Here is a 22,530-nt window from a genome sequence, read left to right on the forward strand (position 1 = left end):
TAAATGTCTCCCTATCCTCCTGATGTTTACCAAACGCACTAAAAGTGGCAGTAATAAAGCCTCTCCTGAAAAACCAAAACCTTGACCCGAAAAATTTAAAATACAAATAATGGATACAAAATGCTCCAGTCTGGTTTTAGACCCCATCATAGTACTGAGACTGCACTCGTGAAGGTGTCTCTCTCTTTGTCTCTACCTCACCTGCTGTCTTGACCTCTGAATGCTCAGCTATGAAAAGCCAACTGACATTTTACTCCTGATGTGCTGACCTGTTGCACCCTTTAGTCTACAACCACTGTGATTATTATTTGACCCTGCTGGTCATCTATGAACGTTTGAACATCTTGAAGAACGATCTGGCCTTAATGGCCATGTACTCTTATAATCTCCACCTGGCACACCCAGAAGAGGACTGGCCACCCCTTAGAACCTGGCTCCACTCTAGGTTTCTTCCTAGGTTCCTGCCTTTCTAGGGAGTTTTTCCTAGCCACCATGCTTCTAAATCTGCATTGCTTGCTGTTTGGGGTTTTAAGCTGGGTTTCTGTACAAGCACTTTGTGACATCTGCTGATATAAAAACGGCTTTATAAATACATTTGATTTGATAAGTTAATGAAAGAGCCAGCTATGTCTGTCATCCACCTACCTTAATAGGATCTGATTTCACTCTTGTTTTCTGAGCACTGAACAACATAAATCCAGAATGTGCTTTAGGCCTAGAGAGTTATTCCTCTCCTGACTCCCGTAAAACAATGTCACATGCATAAAGCGTAGAAAATAGATTTCTCCTGGCCTGCTGGTGGAGTTAAAAGATTATTAATGGAGATGATCAAAATGAGAACTGTCATTGACAGACTCTGGTGATTTACTGGGCTATCACGTTACATGTTCCAGGAGAGAAGGAAAAGACCCATGGGTGCTCACTGTTTTGTAAACACACCGATGCTGCTGACACATATTTGAATATTTATGAGAATCAGCAGGGCCATTTGCAGGTTATTTTGGAGGCAGGAGAGAGTTTTTTAAAAACCTTTATTTCAACAAGGAACACAGACTGAGACCAATGTCTCTTTTACAGCTGGGCCCTGCGTATACATGTTTACACATACAGTTTAGGTACAATGATTAAAAAACTAAACTAAACAAGACAAACAAAACGATCACAGATAACACAAAAAAATACAGCAACAGATTACATTTACACATAGGTTATTCCCCTAACAGCACAGTGGCCGTAATAGTACAGTGGCCGTAATAGTACTGTGTTTAGGTCTGAAGCCAGATTGATTACTAGAAAGAGTATTGTTAACAGTCCCAAAAATGTTTTGTTGCCTATTCACCAATGACTCTAGAATTTTAGCCAAACAGGAGAGCTTAGAGATGGGCTGATAATTATCCAATTCACTACCATCACCTCCCTTGAGGAGTGGTAAAACAAAATCTTTTTTCCAAGATTTAGGAATCTTTCCTACGACAAATGTTTGATTAAAGATATGCGTCACTACACCAGCAATAATAGGTGCCGCACACTTGAGTAAATATGGATCCAGATTGTCAGCGCCTAATGATTTCTTAGAATCTATAGCAGATAGTGCAGATAAGACCTCATCTTCTGTGACTTTTTGAAAATTAAAAAACGGCTTACTGTTTTCCACATCAGCTGAAGTTCAAGGGACTGAAACAATAGACCGGTCAGGATCATGTTGGCCATTTTTTCTTTCAAAAAGAAAACCAGCAGAAATAAAAAGCTTATTAAAAACATCACAAATTTCAGTTCGGTCCCTGATGATCCCAGATTCCGATGTAATTTGCTTCGGCAGGGAAGTCAAGGAGTTTCCTCGTTTAAGTGAGTTAACAGTTTTCCAGAATTTAGCGGGATCACCAGCAGACTCTGTCATAGCATCAAGAAAATACCAAGATTTTAGCCTTTTTTATTTCTCCGGCCCATTTATTTCTCAATTGCCTAAAAAGCAGCCAATCAGCTGTTTCACCAGTTTTCCTCGCCAAGGCCCATGCTTGATTCTTTTGCAGAAAAAGGATTTTCAAACCACAGGAGAACCAAGGATTAGTTTGATTTTTTTTACCCTAAGTCGCTTTAACGGGACGTGTTTATCAGCCATGAAGGTAAAACTTGATGAAAATAAAGAGAAGGCTAAAACTGGGTCCATTATGCAGTTTACGAATAAAAGCTCTGAATAATAAAGGTCATGGATAAAGGCTTGCTCTGAGAAGTGTTTATAATTTCTCTTTTGAATTATACGTGGGTCAGTTTTTTTTAGCCTAGTATCTCTGATACATACAATAGGGCAGTGGTCACTGATGTCATTAGCAAATAACCCACTAGCTATATATTTGTGAGGTGTATTTGTTAAGATAAGGTCTATTAATGGAGATGTTTTGGGGGTCTTTTGGATTAGGACGGGTAGGTATAGTTATTAGTTGAGTAAGATTTAATTTGTTACAAATGTATTTTAATTTAAACGATGCTGGCATCAGCCAGTCCAGATCGAGATCTCCGATAATCAATAATTCAGAGTTTGCATAATTAGACATTAACTCAAACAATTTGCATAGAGCAGATACCGGAGCTGAGGGTGGGCGATAAACTCCCGCTAGCGTTAATAGTGCATTATGACCAAGGACCACATTTAGAACTAAGCATTCATACTGTTTCGGAACAGAAGTTGAAATGGACACAGTGACATCTAGGTTGCATTTAACATATATGGCAATACCTCCACCTCTACCCACTCTGTCTGCTCTGTAGACATTACACCCAGCTAATAGAACATCTGAGTCTGGAACAGAGACACATAGCCAGGATTCAGATATAATCATTATGTCAGCATGTGATTGTGAGACCAGTATTTCAATCAAATCTAGCTTTTGGATCAAGCTTCTAGCATTCAAATGAATAATTCCTAGGCCACTATTTCGAGAGCTCATATCAGATGGAGCATTCAAGGTAATATTAGATGAGCGACGTTTCCTCGTGTAGCTACTGACAGGCCTGAGTTGGATGGAGACGAGATTACTTCTAACAATACCCCTCTGCCTGCGCGAGGAAGTGGCAACACGGTACCTTGACAATAGTGTAACAATAACATAAAGTCCATCAAAAGTTTCATCCATGTTAGCAGCACCTGTAGAGCTATTTAAAGCTATGGGGGAGCAGTGAGTATAGTCTGATGGGGAATCGACCAATTCCGAGTGTCAACCCCCATGGATATATATTGTCAATTCTCATATGCCCTGTATGAGGCTATAGTGAGAGCCAGGTTTGAGGAGAAAATGCTTGTACCATACCTATTCAGATGTAATCCATCCCGGAGAAATACATTTGGTCGATGTAGAAAAGCTGTAAAATTGTCCACATATTGTATGCTTATTGAACAACAATAACCTTTAAGCCAGATGTGTAGCTGGCGTATACGACGGAAATTATTATCCGTAGAGCGTGGAGACGGGAGTGGACCTGAAATAATGCATTGTTTACCTGATTTAAGTACAGTATGAATCAGTGATTTAAAGTCCTTTTTAAGTTGCTCAGATTGCTGTAATTTATTATCATTTGACCCTACATGGACAGGACATGGACATGGACCCTACATGGACAGGACATGGACATGGACCCTACATGGACAGAACATGGACATGGACCCTACATGGACAGGACATGGACATGGACCCGACATGGACAGTGATAGCTGAAGCAGTCGGGCGTTCACTAATGAGTAGCGGGATCATACAGTCAATGTCCTGGATCCGGGCACCCGGGTAACAGATGGTCTCTGCTTTCCTAATAGAAACATTTTGGATCATAGATGAGCCCACAATAAGGACAGTGGGACTACTGCTTGGTAAAACATTTTTTAAAGTTACGTCTCTCTTGAGTTATCTTCCTCCTAGAAAGTTGTTTGGGGCTATTTATAGAGCTGTTTCGTTGTAAATTGTTTAGATGGCAGGGGTCCACTTGCTTCCGGGCAATGTTGTTTGCTCCTTTGTGGCCAGCGGCAGAAATCTCAGACTCTTCCAATACCCGGTATCTGTTTCCCAGTTCCAAGGCATCACTTTGCCTTGGCGTTTCCCTGCCAAGGTTTTTTATTTCCGTACAGTAATCCATGGCTCCTGAGGCAGAGCAGAGGGAGTGGAGCAGACCTCGAGCACAGCTACCGGTATTGGCCAAGGCTCTTCCAGCGGAACCAAAGCACGTCTCACAGCCACAGGCTCCTCCGAGGCCGCGGTGACAAGCCATGGGCAAGTGGCTTCATTCACAACATTTTTTGGCGTACTCAAGCAAAGAGTCAATCAGCTGTTCATCTTCTTTAATCTGATGAAGAATAGACACTCTATTCTGTTGTCTCAGTCACTGCCTGTCATCAAGGGAGTACCTCAAGGCTCAATCCTAGACTGCACGCTCTTCTCAATTTACATCAACAACATAGCTCAGGCAGTAGGAAGCTCTCTCATTCATTTATATGCAGATCTCATACTCAGCTGGCCCCTCCCCGGATTGTGTGTTAATGGAAACAGGTACGGGTGTTGTATGTGCAGGATGAGGGCTGCAGTAGATATCTCAGATAGGAGGGAGTGAGGCCTAAGAGGTTTTTATAAATAAGCATCAACCAGTGTGTCTTGCGACGGGTATACAGAGATGACCAGTTTACAGAGGAGTATAGAGTGCAGTGATGTGTCCTATAAGGTTCATTGGATGCAAATCTGATTGCGAATGGTAAAGAACATCTAGCCGCTCGAGAGCACCCTTACCTGCTGATCTATAAATGATGTCTCCGTAATCTAGCATGGGTAGGATGGTCATCTGAATCAGGGTTAGTTTTGCAGCTGGGGTAAAAGAGGAGTGATTACGATAGAGGAAACCAAGTCTAGATTTAACTTTAGCCTGCAGCTTTGATATGTGCTGAGATAAGGACAGTGTACTGTCTAGCCATACTCCCAAGTACTTGTATGAGGTGACTAAATCAAGCTCTAAACCCTCAGAGGTAGTAATCACACCTGTGTGGAGAGGGGCATTCTTACCAAACCACATGACCTTTGTTTTGGAGGTGTTCAGAACAAGGTTAAGGGTAGAGAAAGCTTGTTGGACACTAAGAAAGCTTTGTTGTAGAGCATTTAACACACAATCCGGGGAGGGGCCAGCTGAGTATGAGATCTGCATATAAATGAATGAGAGGGCTTCCTACTGCCTGAGCTATGTTGTTGATGTAAATTGAGAAGAGCGTGCAGCCTAGGATTGAGCCTTGGGGTACTCCCTTGGTGACAGGCAGTGACTGAGACAACAGAATTTCTGACTTTATACACTGCACTCTTTGAGAGAGGTAGTTAGCAAACCAGGCCAAAGACCCCTCAGGTACACCAATATTCCTTAGCCGGCCCACAAGAATGGAATGGTCTACCGTATGAAAAGCTTTGGCCAAGTCAATAAAAATAGCAGCACAACATTGCTTAGAATCAAGGGCAATGGTGACATCATTGAGGACCTTTATGGTTGCAGTGACACATCCGAAACCTGAACGGAAACCAGATTGCATACCAGAGAGAATACTATAGACATCAAGAAAGCCAGTCAGTTGATTATTGACACGTTTTTCCAACACTTTTGATAAACAAGGCAAAATAGAAATAGGCCTATAACAGTTAGGATCAGCTTTATCTCCCCCTTTAAATAAAGGACAAACCGTGGCTGCCTCCAAGCAATGGGAACCTCCCCAGAGAGGAGAGACAGGTTAAAAGGTCAGAGATAGGCTTGGCGATGATAGGAGCAGAAGAAAGAATCTAAACCATCTGACCCAGATGTTTTTTTGGGGACAGGTTTCTAGAACTCCTCTAGCACCCAGGACTCAGTGACTGCCTGCAGGGAGAAACTTTGTATCGGGGCAGGGGGAAAAGAGTGAGAAGCTTTGGGGATAGTCGCATTAGAAGGGGTGGGAGATGAGGAAATGTTGGACGGGCAAGGAGGCATGGCTGAGTCAAATAGGAATCCTGACTTAATGAAGTGGTGATTAAAGAGCTCAGCCATGTGCTTCCTGTCAGTAACAACATCATCAAATTTAAGGGACATGGGCAGCTGTGAGGAGGAGGGTTTATTCTCCAGGTCTTTAACCGTTTTCCAGAACTTCTTGGGGTTAGACCCACAGAGAGAGAACTGCTCCTTTAAGTAACTAACTTTGGCTCTCCGGATAGCCTGAGTGCATTTATTTCTCATTTGCCTGAACGAGAGCCAGTCAGCCTGAGTATGTGTGTGCCGAGCCTTTTGACAAATGCAATTCTTGAGGTGGAGTAACTCTGCAAGATCACGGTTGAACCAGGGGCTGAACCTGTTTTTAATTCTCATTTTCTTTATGGGTGCGTGTTTGTTCACAATACCACTGAAAATATCAAAAAAGAAGGCCCAAACGTCTTCGACAGAGGGGATCAAGCTGATTCTATACCATTTTACAGAGGCCAGTTCATGAAGGAAGGCTGTGGTTCCTGAGTTAATTAAGCAATTAACATTCAATCATGTTTAGGGTCATGTATAAAAATGCTGGGCAGGCCATTACTTTGGCCATTATTGTGGCTAGCATGGCTAAACCCCCATAGGATGACAAGGCCCCCATTCACAGGGCACAAGTGGTCACTGAATGGTTTGATGAGCATGACAATTATGTAAACCATATGCCATGGCCGTCTCAGTCTCCAGATCTAAACCCAAATGAACACTTATGGGATATTCTGGAGCGGAGCGTTTTCCACCACCATCAACAAAACACCAAATGATAGAACTTCTTATGGAAGAATGGTGTTACATCCCTCCAATAGAGTTCCAGACACTTGTAGAATCTATGCCAAGGTGTTGAAGCTGTTCTGGCTCGTATTGGCCCACCATCCTGTTAAGAAACTTAATGTTGGTGTTTCCTTTATTTTGTCAGTTACCTGTTTATTGTCAAATCAAATCAAATGTTATTTGTCACATGCACCGAATACAACAGGGGTAGACCTTACAGTGAAATGCTTACGTACAAGCCCTTAACCAACAGCGCAGTTTTAAGAAAAAATACCAACCCCCCAAAAATACCCCCAAAAAAGAAAATAAATAAAAGTGACAAATAATTAAAGAGCAGCAGTAAAATAAAAATAGCGAGGCTATATAAAGGGGGCACCGATACAGCGTCAATGTGTGGGGCACCAGTTAGTCAAGGTAATTGAGGTAATATGTACATGTAGATAAAGTTATTAAAGTGACTATGCATAGGTAATAAACAGAGAGTAGCAGCAGCGTAAAATAGGGGGGGGGGGGGGTGCAAATAGTCTGGGTAGCCATTTGATTAGATGTTCAGGAGTCTTATGCCTTGGGAGTAGAAGCTGATTAGAAGCCTTTTGGACCTAGACTTGGCACTCCAGTACCGCTTGCCACGCGGTAGTAGAGAGAACAGTCTATGACTGGTGTGGCTGGGGTCTTTGACAATTTTTAGGGCCTTTCCTCTGACACCGCCTGGTGTAGAGGTCCTGTATGGCAGGCAGCTTAGCCCCAGTGATGTACTGGGCCGTACGCACTATCCTCTGTAGTGCCTTGCGGTCGGAGGCCGAGCAGTTGCCATACCAGGCAGTGATGCAACCAGTCAGGATGCTCTCGATGGTGCAGCTATAGAACCTTTTGGAGGATCTGAGGACCCATGCCAAATTTTTTCAGTCTCCTGAAGGGGAATAGGTTTTGTCGTGCACTCTTCACGACTGTCTTGGTGTGCTTGGACCATGTTAGTTGTTGGTGATGTGGACAACCTGCTCTCAACCTGCTCCACTACAGCCCAATCTTGAGAATGGGGGCATGCTCGGTCCTCCTTTTCCTGTAGTCCACAATCATCTCCTTTGTCTTGATCACGTTGAGGGAGAGGTTGTTGTCCTGGCACCACATGGCCAGGTCTCTGACCTCCTCCCTATTGGCTGTCTCGTCATTGTCAGTAATAAGGCCTACCACTTTTGTGTCATCTGCAAACTTAAGGATGGTGTTGGAGTCGTGCCTGGCCATGCAATCATGAGTGAACAGGGAGTACAGGAGGGGACTGAGCACGCACACCTGAGGGGCCCTCGTGTTGAGGATCAGCGTGGCGGATGTGTTGTTACCTACCCTTACCACCTGGGGGTGGCCCGTCAGGAAGTCCAGGATCTAGTTGCAGAGGGAGGTGTTTAGTCTCAGGGACCTTAGCTTAGTGATGAGCTTTGAGGGCACTGTGGTGTTGAATGCTGAGCTGTAGTCAATGAATAGCATTCTCACAGAGGTGTTCCTTTTGTCCAGGTGTGAAAAGCAAAACAGTCCTGTAGCTTAGCATCTGCTTCATCTGACCACTTTCTTATTGACCGAGTCACTGGTGCTTCCTACTTTAGTTTTTGCTTGTAAGCAGAAATCAGGAGGATAGAATTATGGTCAGATTTGCCAAATGGAGGGCGAGGGAGAGCTTTGTACACGTCTCTGTGTGTGGAGTACAGGTGATCTAGAGTGTTTTTCACTCTGGTTGCACATTTAACATGCTGATAGAAATTAGGTAAAATGGATTTGAGTTTTCCTGCATTAAAGTCCCCGGCCACTAGGAGTGCCACCTCTGGGTGAGCGTTTTCCTGTATACTTATGGCTGTATACAGCTCATTGAGTGCTTTCTTGGTGCCAGCATCAGTTCGTGGTGGTATGTAGACAGCTACGAAAAATACAGTTGAAAACTCTCTTGGTAAATAGTGTGGTCTACAGCTTATCATGAGATACTCTACCTCAGGCGAGCAAAACCTCGAGACTTCCTTAGATTTAGTGCACCAGCTGTTGTTTACAAATATACATACAAATATACATACAAATATACATCGACCCCTTGTCTTACCAGAGGCCGCTGTTTTATCCTGCCGAAAAAGCTTAAAACCCACCAGCTTTTTGTTTTTCATGACGTCGTTCAGGCACGACTTGGTGAAACACAAGATATTACAGTTTTTAATGTCCCGTTGTTAGGATATTGTCATAATGCAAAATATGTTTTTCAGTATGTCATTGTCCTCAGCAGGCATCTCTACAGTAGCATTCTACAGTAGTTATTTTCTTACCATTAAATATTCTCTCTATGCCTAGTTAGCTATGCAAAAAAAATGGTCTTAGTTATTTTGTTGTTACCACCCCAACTTAATGTGGATTTCTGACTGATCGACAGATAGCTCACATCTTTTTTTGTCACTTTATATAGCCAGGCTATCAGTTTGCTTCTGTGTGTAATATCGATGCTATCCAAGGACTCAGACAGTGTCCCTTGTTCCTGGGCCTGTGCTGCTGACGCTAGGGGATTTTCTGGGTAATGAGTGTGTGTCTGAAAAGTCCTCAGTCATCTGTTTTCCAGTAGGCAGCAGGTCGATGGATGACACCAGAGACGCTACACACGCCAAGCGACCTTGTCGCCGCAGACTCAAGGTTGCCATCTTGTCACCTATTGTGTCTGGATTGGACAGGATAGTATAGGGCTGCGTCTGTTTAGGTTAACAGAACTAGATAGATACATGCAGGATTTCCTGCTTGATCAATAAACAAATGTAGCACAATATTCAATGAGAGATTCTTCCCTATAGGCTTTGTTATGGTTTCTGTTTTTCTGTATTTCTACACTTACCCTACTCTGACTCTTTTTTTTCTCTGCCCCCCTTCTTTTAGTAAGGGTTTTGTCTTAGATGGATTAGCTTGGGGGTAAACAGCCAGATCCTCCGTAGAGAAGACACTGTAGGAGCTGAGAGGTGTAGTGTGTCTGAGTGTGTCTGCAGTGTACTAAACAGTATGTTTACGGTGTGGTGGTGTAGACCCACAGCATTGGGACACGCTTGGTTTAGCGGCTGTTGCTCTGAAGCCACAATATATAGGCACTTTAATTCATGTCTGAACTTTAACCCATATTCCTCCTCCTCACTCCTCTCATCCCTCCTCCTCTTATCCCGCCTTCTCTCATCCCGCCTTTTCTGTGGTCGTAATGAGGAGAGGAGAACTCCCAAGCTGGCCATAATTAGCCAGTGAGCCAAACAACAGAGATAACTTGCCTAATAATTTATCTGTTTTGGCAAAGGCCTTGCTGCCTGGTGGTGTTTTAATCAACTGTCTGAGAGGGTGGAGACTAGAGGCCAGCCAAGCATACAAGGCTACTCCTTATCTCCCACACACAAGGCAAGTGTAGGCAAATGATCCATTCACAATAACGAACAGGAGAAGCCCAGGATACCCAGGACTGGAGTGGAAGTTCAGAATTTCCTGTTCCCCTCTTGGGGAGAGTAGAGTTAAACTCAGTCTAGAGGGACATTCTCTAAGAGACAATGCTGCATCTCTGTATCATGAGAAAAGCAAATCAGAGGTCAAGAAAAGACAGCCCTGCTGGTGGGAAAAGTCAATCTCAGGTCGTCAAGCTTATATTATAGCATCAGGAGATGTGGCAAGCTACAGAGGTAACCATGACACTGTGGCTACATGGTGCCGCCCATGCCTGTGGCAGCCAGTGATCCTCTCTTCCCCTCATTTTGTTTCTCTGCTTTTTCCCAGAGAGTGCTGCTGTGGGTCTCCAAGGGATTTGTTACATGACAATGTGAATGTTGTCATCAATATAAAGCAAAAAAGATTTACTGGGCCTGATAGAAGGTTGGCCTGGATTTTTGTTTGATTCTTGGCACCCGTGTGTGTTGATCAACAAAGCACTCTAGGTGAACTTCAGCGCTGAAAGACTGTATGTAACATTGGACTGAGTCACTCACCTACTTAAGCTAGCAGATGGTCTTGGTGAAGGGCAAACTACTTGTCTTGTTTTTGTTCTTGCATGGATAGCAGAATGATATTTCACAATCTGAGTGTAAGCTAAAGGCCCTTTCCCTGTTTCCTCTGACCTTGCATTTGGCAAAAGGACAGAGAGAGAGAGAGAGAGAGAGAGAGAGAGAGAGAGAGAGAGAGAGAGAGAGAGAGAGAGAGAGAGAGAGAGAGAGAGAGAGAGAGAGAGAGAGAGAGAGAGAGAGAGAGAGAGAGAGAGAGAGAGAGAGAGAGAGAGAGAGAGAGAGAGAGAGAGAGAGAGAGAGAGAGAGAGAGAGAGAGAGAGAGAGAGAGAGAGAGAGAGAGAGAGAGAGAGAGAGAGAGAGAGAGAGAGAAACTGACCTCTAGTTGTTGTTTTTCAACAGTAGTCACATGTTATCTGTAATGGTGAGAAACTAACTGGTGTCTGGGAGCTGACCTAGAGAATTAGAGCATGATGTACCACGCCACGGTCTCATGATGTCCACCTGACTGACCCATCAACTCCATTACCCATCAACCCCTGGTGCTCCCTGTCTCAGGTTATTACACAAAGTACCATTCTGGGGTTTTCTAAATGGAATGTCTAGTCAGTTGTTGCATTTGAATTATCCATTGTTCGGAACCCGATATGTTATATAATTTATTGCTGCTATAGATGCACATTTCGTTTTTGCAATTTTGTCTAGCTATCCATAATATTATCATGCCATGGTCAGGAAGGTATCATGCAACGGCTAGTAGTGGCAACCGGTGGCAACCAGTCTGTGTTGTCGCAGCAAACAGTTTTTCCTGTGGTGGGTAGGTGGGAAAAGAAGGGCAACAGGCAGCCGATGTTTTTAGCAGAGGAGCTGTACTACATTCCTCACAGTAGGAGGTCTGACTGAGGCACCCGCACACTAAATAATACCTGTGCTGAGAAGGATGGAAGGGTGTGTGTGTTGGTGGGTGGATGGGTATAAAATGGAAGCAGTTTTACGGGCGCTGGTCTGTGCATATTTGTAAACAACAGCTGGTGCACGAAATCATAGGAAGTCTCTAGATTTTGCTCGCCTGAAGTAGAGTATCTTATGATAAACTGCAGACCACACTATTAGCCAAGAGAGTTTTCATACTTTTTGTGTCTGTTTATTTACCACCACAGACGGTTGCTGGCACTAAGACTGCACTCAGTCAGCTGTATAAGAAAATAGGCAAACAGGAAACCGCTCACCCAGAGGTGGCACTCCTAGTGGCCGGAGACTTTAATGCAGGGAAACTTAAATCAGTTCTACCTAATTTCTATCAACATGTTAAATGTGCAACCAGAGGGAAAAAAATTCTAGATCACCTGTACTCCACACACAGAGACGCGTACAAAGCTCTCCCTCGCCCTCCATTTGGTAAATCTGACCACAACTCTATCCTCCTGATTCCTGCTTACAAGCAAAAATTAAAGCAGGAATCACCAGTGACTCAGTCTATAAAAAAGTGGTCAGATGAAGCAGATGCTTAACTACAGGACTGTTTTGCTATAACAGACTTTAATATGTTCCGGGATTCTTCCGATGGCATTGAGGAGTACACCACATCAGTCACTGGCTTTATCAATAAGTGCATCAATGACGTCGTCCACCACAGTGACTGTACATACATACCCCAACAAGAAATCATGGATTACAGGCAACATTCGCACTGAGCTAAATTGTAGAGCTGCCACTTTCAAGGTGCGGGACTCTAACCCAGAAACTTATAAAAAATCCTGCTATGCCGTCCGACGAACCATCAATCAGGCAAAGCGACAATACAGGGCTAAGATTGAATCGTACTACACCGGCTCCGACGCTCGTCTTATGTGGCAGGGCTTGCAAACTATTACAGACTACAAAGGGAAGCACAGTCGCGAGCTGCCCAGTGACACGAGCCTACCAGACGAGCTAAATCACTTCTGTGCTCGCTTCGAGGCAAGCAACACTGAGGCATGCATGAGAGCATCAGCTGTTCCGGACGACTGTGTGATCACGCTCTCCATAGCCGACGTGAGTAAGACCTTTACACAGGTCAACATTCACAATGCTGCGGGGCCAGACGGATTACCAGGCATGTGCAGACCAACTGGCAGGTGTCTTCACTGACATTTTCAACATGTCCCTGATTGAGTCTGTAATACCAACACGTTTCAAGCAGACCACCACAGTCCCTGTGCCCAAGAACACTAAAGCAACCTGCCTAAATGGCTACAGACCCATAGCACTCACATCTGTAGCCATGAAATGCTTTGAAAGGCTGGTAATGGCTAACATCAACACCATTATCCCAGAACCCTAGACCAAGTCCAATTTGCATACCGCCCAAACAGATCCACAGATGATGCAATCTCTATTGCACTCCACACTGCCCTTTCCCACTTGGACAAAAGGAACACCTACGTGAGAATGCTATTCATTGACTACAGCTCAGCGTTCAACACCATAGTGCCCTCAAAGCTCATCACTAAGCTAAGGACCCTGGGACTAAACACCTCCCTCTGCAACTGGACCCTGGACTTCCTGACGGGCCGTCCCCAGGTGGGGAGGTTAGGTAGCAACACATCTGCCACACTGATCCTCAACACTGGAGCCCCTCAGAGTTGCATGCTTAGTCCCCTCCTGTACTCCCTGTTCACTCATGACTGCATTGCCAGGCACGACTCCAACACCATCATTAAGTTTGCTGATGACACAACAGTGGTAGGCCTGATAACTGACAACGACGAGACAGCCTATAGGGAGGAGGTCAGAGACCTGGCCGGGTGGTGCCAGGTCTCTGATCGTGGACTACAGGAAAAGGAGGACTGAGCACGCCCCCATTCTCATCTACGGTGCTGTAGTGGAGCAGGTTGAGAGCTTCAAGGTCCTTGGTGTCCACATCACCAACAAACTAGAATGGTCCAAACACACCAAGACAGTCGTGAAGAGGGCACGACAAAGCATATTCCCCCTCGGGAAACTAAAAAGATTTGGCATGGGTCCTCAGATCCTCAAAAGGTTCTACAGCTGCAACATCGAGAGCATCCTGACTGATCTGGTTGCATCACTGCCTGGTACGGCAACTGCTCGGCCTCCGACCGCAAGGCACTACAGAGTTTAGTGTATATGGCCCAGTACATCACTGGGGCTAAGCAGCCTGCCATACAGGACCTCTACACCAGGCAGTGTCAGAGGAAGGCCCTAAAAATTGTCAAAGACCCCAGCCACACCAGTCATAGACTGTTCTCTCTATTACCGCATGGCAAGTGGTACTGGAGTGCCAAGTCTAGGACCAAAAGGCTTCTCAACAGTTTTTACCCCCAAGCCATAAGACTCCTGAACAGGTAATCAAATGGCTACCCGGACTATTTGCATTGTGTGCCCCCCCAACCCCTCTTTTACGCTGCTGCTACTCTCTGTTTATTATATATGCATAGTCACTTTAACTATACATTCATGTACATACTACCTCAATTGGCCCGAACAACCAGTGCCCCCGCACATTGGCTAACCGGACTATCTGCATTGTGTCCCACCCACCACCCGCCAACCCATCTTTTACGCTACTGCTACTCTCTGTTCATCATATATGCATAGTCACTTTAACCATATCTACTTGTACATACTACCTCAATCAGCCCGACTAACTGGTGTCTGTATGTAGCCTCGGTACTGTTATAGCCTCGCTACTGTATATAGCCTCGCTACTGTTATTTGTCTCTGTCTTTTTACTGTTGTTTTTATTTCTTTACTTACCTATTGTTCACCTAATACCATTTTTTTTACTTAAAAATTGTGCTGTTGGTTAGAGCCTGTAAGTAAGCATTTCACTGTTGTGTTCGGCGCACGTGACAAATAAACTTTGATTTGATCAATGAGGGGGGAGGGGCATTTAAGGAGACAGAGACCGACATGCCTTTTCAATTAGCTCCTTTTTTATTTTGTGCTAATTTCAGCAACAACAAAGAAAATGCTAATAATGACAACAATAGGAGAAATGTCTGTTGATTTAGTGAATAGTATCTGACTAGGAATGGTTGTGTGTTTTGATAACAGAGCACCTAAAGTGAAAAAACTGCTGATCTGATCCTGACTCTCAATGGCCCCTGGCCTTAGGAATGCTACAGGAAGGAAAGGGGGAGAGAAGAGGGAGGCAGGAAATACTTTTGTCTTCCGTAGCCATTTGAAATAGATTGCCTTTTTTAGTCATCCTGTGAGGCTTGGTTTGCTGGAAATATTATCTTACACTCCCTAACAGTGTGACACTATTCATTGAAGATGGCCCAGTTTATCTTTCTATTTGATCAAGGGCAATTTTGAAACAAATATATTTGTCTTGCTCTACAAATAGTAAATAACATACTTTCTGTAGGTAAATGTAGCCTTGATCTAATCAAGAAAGACTGAAAAGAATTTGGCCCTCAGGGGACTAATAATGTAGAATTGAATTGAATTGAACTTAACAATTGAATTCACCCATAATCAGGTTACCAGCCATACTACAGTAGTGCTCCACTATTGAGGTGATGGGTGTGTGTTTTGTACCTATAATCCATTGTATCTCAAATTAATTGTTTATATGATTATCAATGTTAAGGCAGTCTAGGTTTAGGGTTAGTGCTACTGCTGTAATGACAATGTATTACCGGTCTAGGTTTAGGGGATTACTATAGGGCAGGGGCATAAACAACATGGCCCCCCTTCAGCTCTGAGGAAAACACTACAATACCATGTGTCCTGCACCCCCCAACCCTCAGACCCCTCCTATATACAATGGTGCACTCCTTCTTGGGTTGACCAGTTTGATACAGGTTAATCAAAACCAACCATTTATGGGGTCTTCAAGGGGAATCTCAATACTCTAACTTCCCATCTAGCTGTTCTCACTGTCAAGGCCTGAAGGCTTCTAAATGGACGTCTTGATTTCCTCATACAGCACATGGGCCATAAATACATTAAGCCAGGGTGAATATCCTACTGTACACGATACGGACAAATGGGATCATTTTATAACAGCCTGTATTCATTGAGATTATGAAGAAGCAGTTGCACCAGTAACAGACTGTTGTAGGACCATGCAGCATCTATGGAGCATCACAGCTGTTATGCAGTGTTTTCCATTAATGAATGACCATGTACAGTATACTGTAGCTTGCATCAAGACATCAATAGGACGCAGTGTATGTTTTCATGTGGAGTGTTTGTCTTGGGTTGTGTCCATGAGTACTCTAGGCTGTGTGTGTGCGTTCATTCGTGTGTGTGTGTTTAATAGGGGCCCTCAGAGTTTTGCAGGGGTGAGCACGAGGGGTGTTACGGGTGAGGGGAGCTGGTTTGAAATGGATCTGGCTTCCTGCATGTAATAACACTGGAGTTGGATGGCATCCAAGGGGGTTTAGATATGCAGGCACTTCCAAAGGAGACCCCCCAGCTAGCTTTGAACACAAGAATATACACACACACACACACACACACACACACACACACAGAGACACACAGACACACACATACACACACATACACACACACACTGCTTGTATTAACTCTGTCTCTCTCTCTCTCTCTCTCTCTCTCTCTCTCTCTCTCTCTCTCTCTCTCTCTCTCTCTCTCTCAGGAGGCCTTTGTTGAGCTCTATGACAGACAGAGGGACTCTGTGTTCTGTTCGTGGCCGTCCATCAAGACCGTCTTCGGCCTGGCTGCACTGGGGGCCGCAAGCCTTACCATCGGAGCATACCTTACACAGAAGTGAAGGAGTTCTCCTTTTCTCGCCCTCTTTTTTTTGTCCTCCCTCCCTCTCTTGCTACTTTCTCTTTTCAAAGGCCGCCCTGCCCCCTCCGAGATGATCCCGAATCCCCAACATGCATGTCTTCAAAGCCTCTCTCTCTCTCTCTCTTTCTCTCCCTGTTCTCGAAAAAACTCCCTCTTTCTTAACCCTCACTTCATAAAACCAAGGCGCAAATCAAACAACAGCAGGAAACAGAGTCACTGCCCACACAGAAGAAAAGATGTAATGAAAGCCGCGCGGTTTAACTGTAATCACAGAACGTTTGGAGAGACAACTGAGGGCTTGACAAGAGAGGAGAGGAGGGGCGGGTTGGCATGTGTCCTTTTTGTTCGGCCTGCTTCAGTACTAGTTGTAGCATGAAACCTTTGTGTGCTCGTGTAGATTTGTGTAGCATGTGTCGGTGTGGCAAAAGAAAGCAGATACTGCACCTGAGGCCTCCCTTGAAGGATTTACTAATGGGAGTGCAAGGACATTGATGATTCAACCGCTTGCACCAAGGTGATGGCCCCGACCCTGGTTGTTAGGGCGAGGACCCCTTTTTGAACTGTGTGCACTCGGTGTACCCCCTTCAACCCACCTTCAAAGGACTTCCTCCACACAACAGCAGCTCTGAATGTATAATGGAAGGAGTTCGCCACTAACCAGAACGGTGTGTCTGTCCACCCACCGGTTCTACAGTGCAATATAACAGGAGCATCACTCAACTCTGACCACATAGCATCGTTATACATACATGTATAGATACAAGGTCTCATCAGAACGTCATCTAGGTGCCACAGATGCAGCTTGCTCTGCAGAGATCTGAGAGAGAGCTGTTGGACTGTGCAATAGAGCCTCTTTTTTGCATTTGACCCATATGAAATGTAATAAGAGAGGATAGAGGGAGGCATTGAAGAGAGGATAGAGGGAGGCATTGAAAGAGTGAAAAGCAGGTTAGTTAGAGCTTTTGGCAGCCCAAACCCATGTTTTATCAATCAAATCAATCAATCAAATGTATTTATAAAGCCCTTTTTACATCAGCCGATGTCACAAAGTGCTTGTACAGAAACCCAGCTTAAAACCCCAAACAGCAAGCAATGCAGATGTAGAAGCACAGTGGCTCGGAAAAACTCCCTAGAAAGGCCAGAACCTAGGAGGAAACCTAGAGAGGAACCAGGCTCTGAGGGCTGGCCAGTCCTCTTCTGGCTGTGCCGGGTGGAGATTATAACAGAACATGGCCAAGATGTTCAAACGTTCATAGATGACCAGCAGGGTCAGATAATAACAATCAGATGTTACTGACAGAAAGTGAAAAATATTATCCCACCTAGCTGGGTTTCTGGCTTAGTCGAGATCAGAGAGGGATAGAGGGATAGAGGGAGAGAGGTAAATACAGAGAAAGAAAGAGAACGTGTGAGAAATAAAAAGAGGGAGCAAGAGAAGAGAGAAAGTCAATGTGGGTACAGAGAAAGAGAACAAGGAGTTTTAGGAACATACAATGCTTGGGGACAAACATAAGAGGCGGATTCATTCCATAGGTTCAGTGACAGTGAGCCTCCCCCTCCAGAAGCTAGACACTCCTCTACAGCCTCATCTGCAGGAAGAACTGACTCTCCCAGAAAGGCATGGATCAGTTTGGCCTTACGTCACTCACTCACTGTGTCAGCATTTTGGATGTCTCTGACTGCCTCTCGTTGAAGTACTCTTTATCTTTCTCTCTATCTCTCTTGGTTTCTCTCTCCCCCTCTTGCCTGTACAGTATGTCTGACCAGAACTCATGGCCTCACCCAAGCCAAGCCATTGCTATAAGTGGACTGAACCAAACCGCCAATTCTCCTAGAACATGTGTCCTCCAGCTGCTGCTGTTGCTGGGCTCTTAGCTAGGGGACAAAGAGGCCCTCCCCACAGGCCACGCTAATGGTTGATTCCACATTTAAGACGACCATGTTGGAGACACAGTAAATCCCAGTGTGCACCTCTCACAGTATCTCGAACCGTATCAAACTCTCACAGCAAGAAAAATCCCTTTTGGACACAGAGACTCTATACTGTGTTGGAGTGAAGTGGTGTCCATTGTATACCCGGTAACTGAGATATTTGAGCACCCTTTGCGAGGTTGGCACCGGCTGGCACAGAGCACAACATCGCTTCAGATGAAACAATAATTTCCAAGAATGTTTTATGTGTTTGTCTAGCGTCTCGGGAAATTCTTAGGGCTCTATTCAATCCGTGTCGCTGAAGCGTTACAGATGGCGTGACAGAAACGTAAAGGTCATTTCTGATTGAGCCGACATATACAGCGTTTACTGTGAATGCAGTCTCCGCCAATGCGGGAACATTACCTTTAAATTTCAATTGGGCTTTCGCGCTGAACTTTGGAGATCTGGATTGAATATAGCCCTTACTATCCATAATATGTACTCTCTTGCTCTCTCTTTCACACACACAAGCACACGCACACACACACACGCACACGCACACACACACACACATATGTTTATGTAGATAAGTGTAAAGAGCATGTTGTTGAATCATCTAAATTATGTGTAGACTGTCATGTGTAGACTGTCATGTGTAGACTGTCACTTTTGTTTTAACAAAAAATCCAAAAAGATCTCATTCTTCGTTAATGTCTTCTTACATCAATGCAAAAAAAAAATGAATCTGAAGTTTTCCCAGAATTAATATTCACTATGTATACCCATATTTACTGTATATCAGAATAGGACAAATGTTACACATACCAACTTCTGATTTTTATTTATTGAGAGGTACCAGAACACAGATATTTAAATCATAGATGGGACAACAAGTTAAGATCATGGAGACACTCAAGTGTCTAGAGAAATTGTATCTTTAGTTTTATTAATGGAACAATATACTATTTGGGGCTGCTATTATATCGAACGTAACATTGAATAGTGGCTTTCTGTGTAAGACGTGTTAATTTTGGCTTAACGCTGCTATACTGTATAGTCCTGATTTAACTTAACTCACAGCTTCAAACTGCCACACAGATACAGTATCGTTATAGAAAGCTGTAAACCAAAGTGAACCTGTAAGTAACATTGTGTTAATAGGATGTGAAGATGTAGCATGAAGAGATAAACACATGCCAATTCACTTTCACTCCTTTGAAAGAGTGTCAGAGTCAGATTTTGCAGGGTTGTTGTAAAGACATTGTATGCGTCCCAAACGGTAGCCTATCCCCTTTATAGTGCATTACTTTTGACTAGGGCCCGTGGGGCTCCAGTAAATAGTAGTGCACTATGTATGAAACCGGATATCATTTGGGGCACAGTAAATATTAGCCTGCTTGGTGTTGTTCATAATGTTTCAGTAGATACTGTAGCACCCGAATGCACCCAACTGTATATATGGTAACCTGTCCTTTAATGATATGTATGTATGGTAATTGTTAACATAATTATGAATTCCTTCTCAAGTGTATGTAGTGGCAGAAAACACATCTTGTGCTTTTTACCTGCTAGATTATATCATCATAACCATGGGCACTATTATTTTTCTATAATAACATTAGTTGTGAATCCCCCTACTCATGATAAACCCTCAATGGATATGTACATAGAAAAATATAAAAACATTTTTTTCAGTACTGTAGTCTTGTCCAGACCTTTAGATAATTAGTCATTAACTTGTTCATAATTCAAAGATGTGTAATGGTTTCTCATATTCCCTTCTGTAATTCTGTTTAAATGATTGTAGCCTACATGACACCATGGTTGTAGCGTTGTAAATAGAATCCTCAGCCTGTGGCACTTAAAAGGTGAAAGAAAATGCGTTACTATTGTTTACTGCTAAGTATGTATTCACAATAAGCTAGCTGGGATCATGTTGTTCCCAATAAACCACATATTTCCTGCAGACTGAGATGTGTGTTTCTGGATGTGGTCTGGTATTGTTTTGGCTTGTGATATACAGCACACTGAGTGTATAAAACATAAGGAACACCTGCTCTTTCCATGACTGACCAAGTTTCAGGTTTTAATGTCACATGCACAAGTGCAGTGAAATGCCTTTCTTGCAAGCTCTAACCCCAACAATACAGTAATCAATAACAATGTAATACTAAAAATAACAAGGTAGAACAAAAACACACAAGATGTAAAAATAAGAACAACACAAAAAAGTAAGTAAGCATACTATATACAGGGTCAGCTCCAATACCATATTTACAATGTGCATGGATACTGTATCGATAGAGGTAGATGTGTGTAGGGTTAAGGTGACTAGGCCACAGGATATATTGATAAACAGAGTAGCAGCAGCGTATATGATGATTGTATGTGAGTGTAGAGTCAGTATAAATGTGTGCATATTATGTGTGAGAGCAAATGATAGAGTGAGTGTTTGTATGTGTGTTGGAGTATCAGTGTGTGTAGTTTGTAGGGCCCTGTGAGTGTGCATAGAGACAGTGCAAAATTAAGAGTAAAATACAAAGGTCAACTCAGGTGAATCCAGGTGAAAGCTATGATCCCTTATTGATGTCACTTGTTAAATCCACTTCAATCAGTGTAGATGAAGGGGAGGAGACAGGTTAAAGAAGGATTTTTAAGCCTTGAGACAATTGAGACAAGGATTGTGTATATGTGCCATTCAGAGGGTGAATGAGCAAGACAAAATATTGAAGTGCCTTTGAATGGGTTATGGTAGTAGGTGCCAGACGCACTGGTTTGAGTGTGTCAAGAACTGCAACACTGCTGGGTTTTTAACGTTCAACAGTTTTCTGTATGTATCAAGAATGGTCCACCACCCAAAGGACGTCCAGCCAACGTGACACAACTGTGGGAAGTATTGCAGTCAACATGGGCCAGCATCCCTGTGGAACGCTTTCAACACCTTGTAGTCCATGCCCTGACGAATTGAGGCTGTTCTGAGGGCAAAAGGGGGTGCAACTCAATATTAGGAAGGTGTTTCTAACATTCTGAATATATTGAAAGATTGGGTTGTATTATATTACATTTATGGAATAACTCTCTGTGACTCACATTTTTTTTTTAATTGTCTCAAATATTTCATCCACCATGTCTGTGCACTACTACATCTATCGATCGAGAGAGACAGAGAGGGAGGGAAAGAGAGGGAGCGAGGGAGTGGGAGGGAAAGAGAGAGAGAAGGAGTGGGAGGGAAAGAGAGGGAGAGAGGGAGTGGGAGGGAAAGAGAGGGAGAGAGGGAGTTGGAGGGAAAGAGAGGGAGAGAGGGAGTGGGAGGGAAAGAGAGGGAGAGAGGGAGTGGGAGGGAAAGAGAGGGAGCGAGGGAGTGGGAGGGAAAGAGAGAGAGAAGGAGTGGGAGGGAAAGAGAGGGAGAGAGAGAGTGGGAGGGAAAGAGAGGGAGAGAGGGAGTTGGAGGGAAAGAGAGGGAGAGAGGGAGTGGGAGGGAAAGAGAGGGAGCGAGGGAGCGGGAGGGAAAGAGAGGGAGCGGGAGGGAAAGAGAGAGAGAAGGAGTGGGAGGGAAAGAGAGGGAGAGAGGGAGTGGGAGGGAAAGAGAGGGAGTGGGAGGGAAAGAGAGGGAGAGAGGGAGTGGGAGGGAAAGAGAGGGAGAGAGGGAGTGGGAGGGAAAGCAAGAGTGAGAGGGAGTGGTTGGGAAAGAGAGGGAGAGAGGGTGTGGGAGGGAGAGAGAGGGAGAGAGGGAGTGGGAGGGAGAGAGAGGGAGAGAGGGAGTGGGAGAGAGAGGGAGTGGGAGGGAAAGAGAGGGAGAGAGAGAGGGAGAGAGGGAGTGGGAGGGAAAGAGAGAGGGAGTGGGAGAGAGAGAGGGAGTGGGAGAGAGAGAGGGAGAGAGGGAGTGGGAGGGAGACAGGAAGAGAGGGAGTGGGAGGGAGACAGGAAGAGAGGGAGTGGGAGGGAGACAGGAAGAGAGGGAGTGGGAGGGAAAGAGAGAGGGAGTGGGAGGGAAAGAGAGAGGGAGTGGGAGGGAGACAGGAAGAGAGGGAGTGGGAGGGAGACAGGAAGAGAGGGAGTGGGAGGGAGACAGGAAGAG

At 44.4% G+C, this 22,530-nt stretch overlaps 1 protein-coding gene across 1 annotated transcript in view; it reads left to right on the top strand.

Moving 5' to 3' along the window:
* The window catches only part of LOC120019795 (apoptosis regulator Bcl-2-like), a 62,997-nt gene extending 45,387 nt beyond the window's left edge, over window positions 1–17,610 (top strand). The window contains exon 2 of the mRNA XM_038963209.1: window positions 16,384–17,610. Within this exon, the coding sequence (XP_038819137.1) occupies window positions 16,384–16,518 (135 nt within the window). The 3' untranslated portion in view covers window positions 16,519–17,610. The remainder of the gene's footprint in view (window positions 1–16,383) is intronic.
* Window positions 17,611–22,530: the final 4,920 nt, after the last annotated feature.

This window comes from Salvelinus namaycush, chromosome 25 (assembly GCF_016432855.1).
Source record: "Salvelinus namaycush isolate Seneca chromosome 25, SaNama_1.0, whole genome shotgun sequence".
NCBI classification, from domain to species: Eukaryota; Metazoa; Chordata; class Actinopteri; order Salmoniformes; family Salmonidae; genus Salvelinus; species Salvelinus namaycush.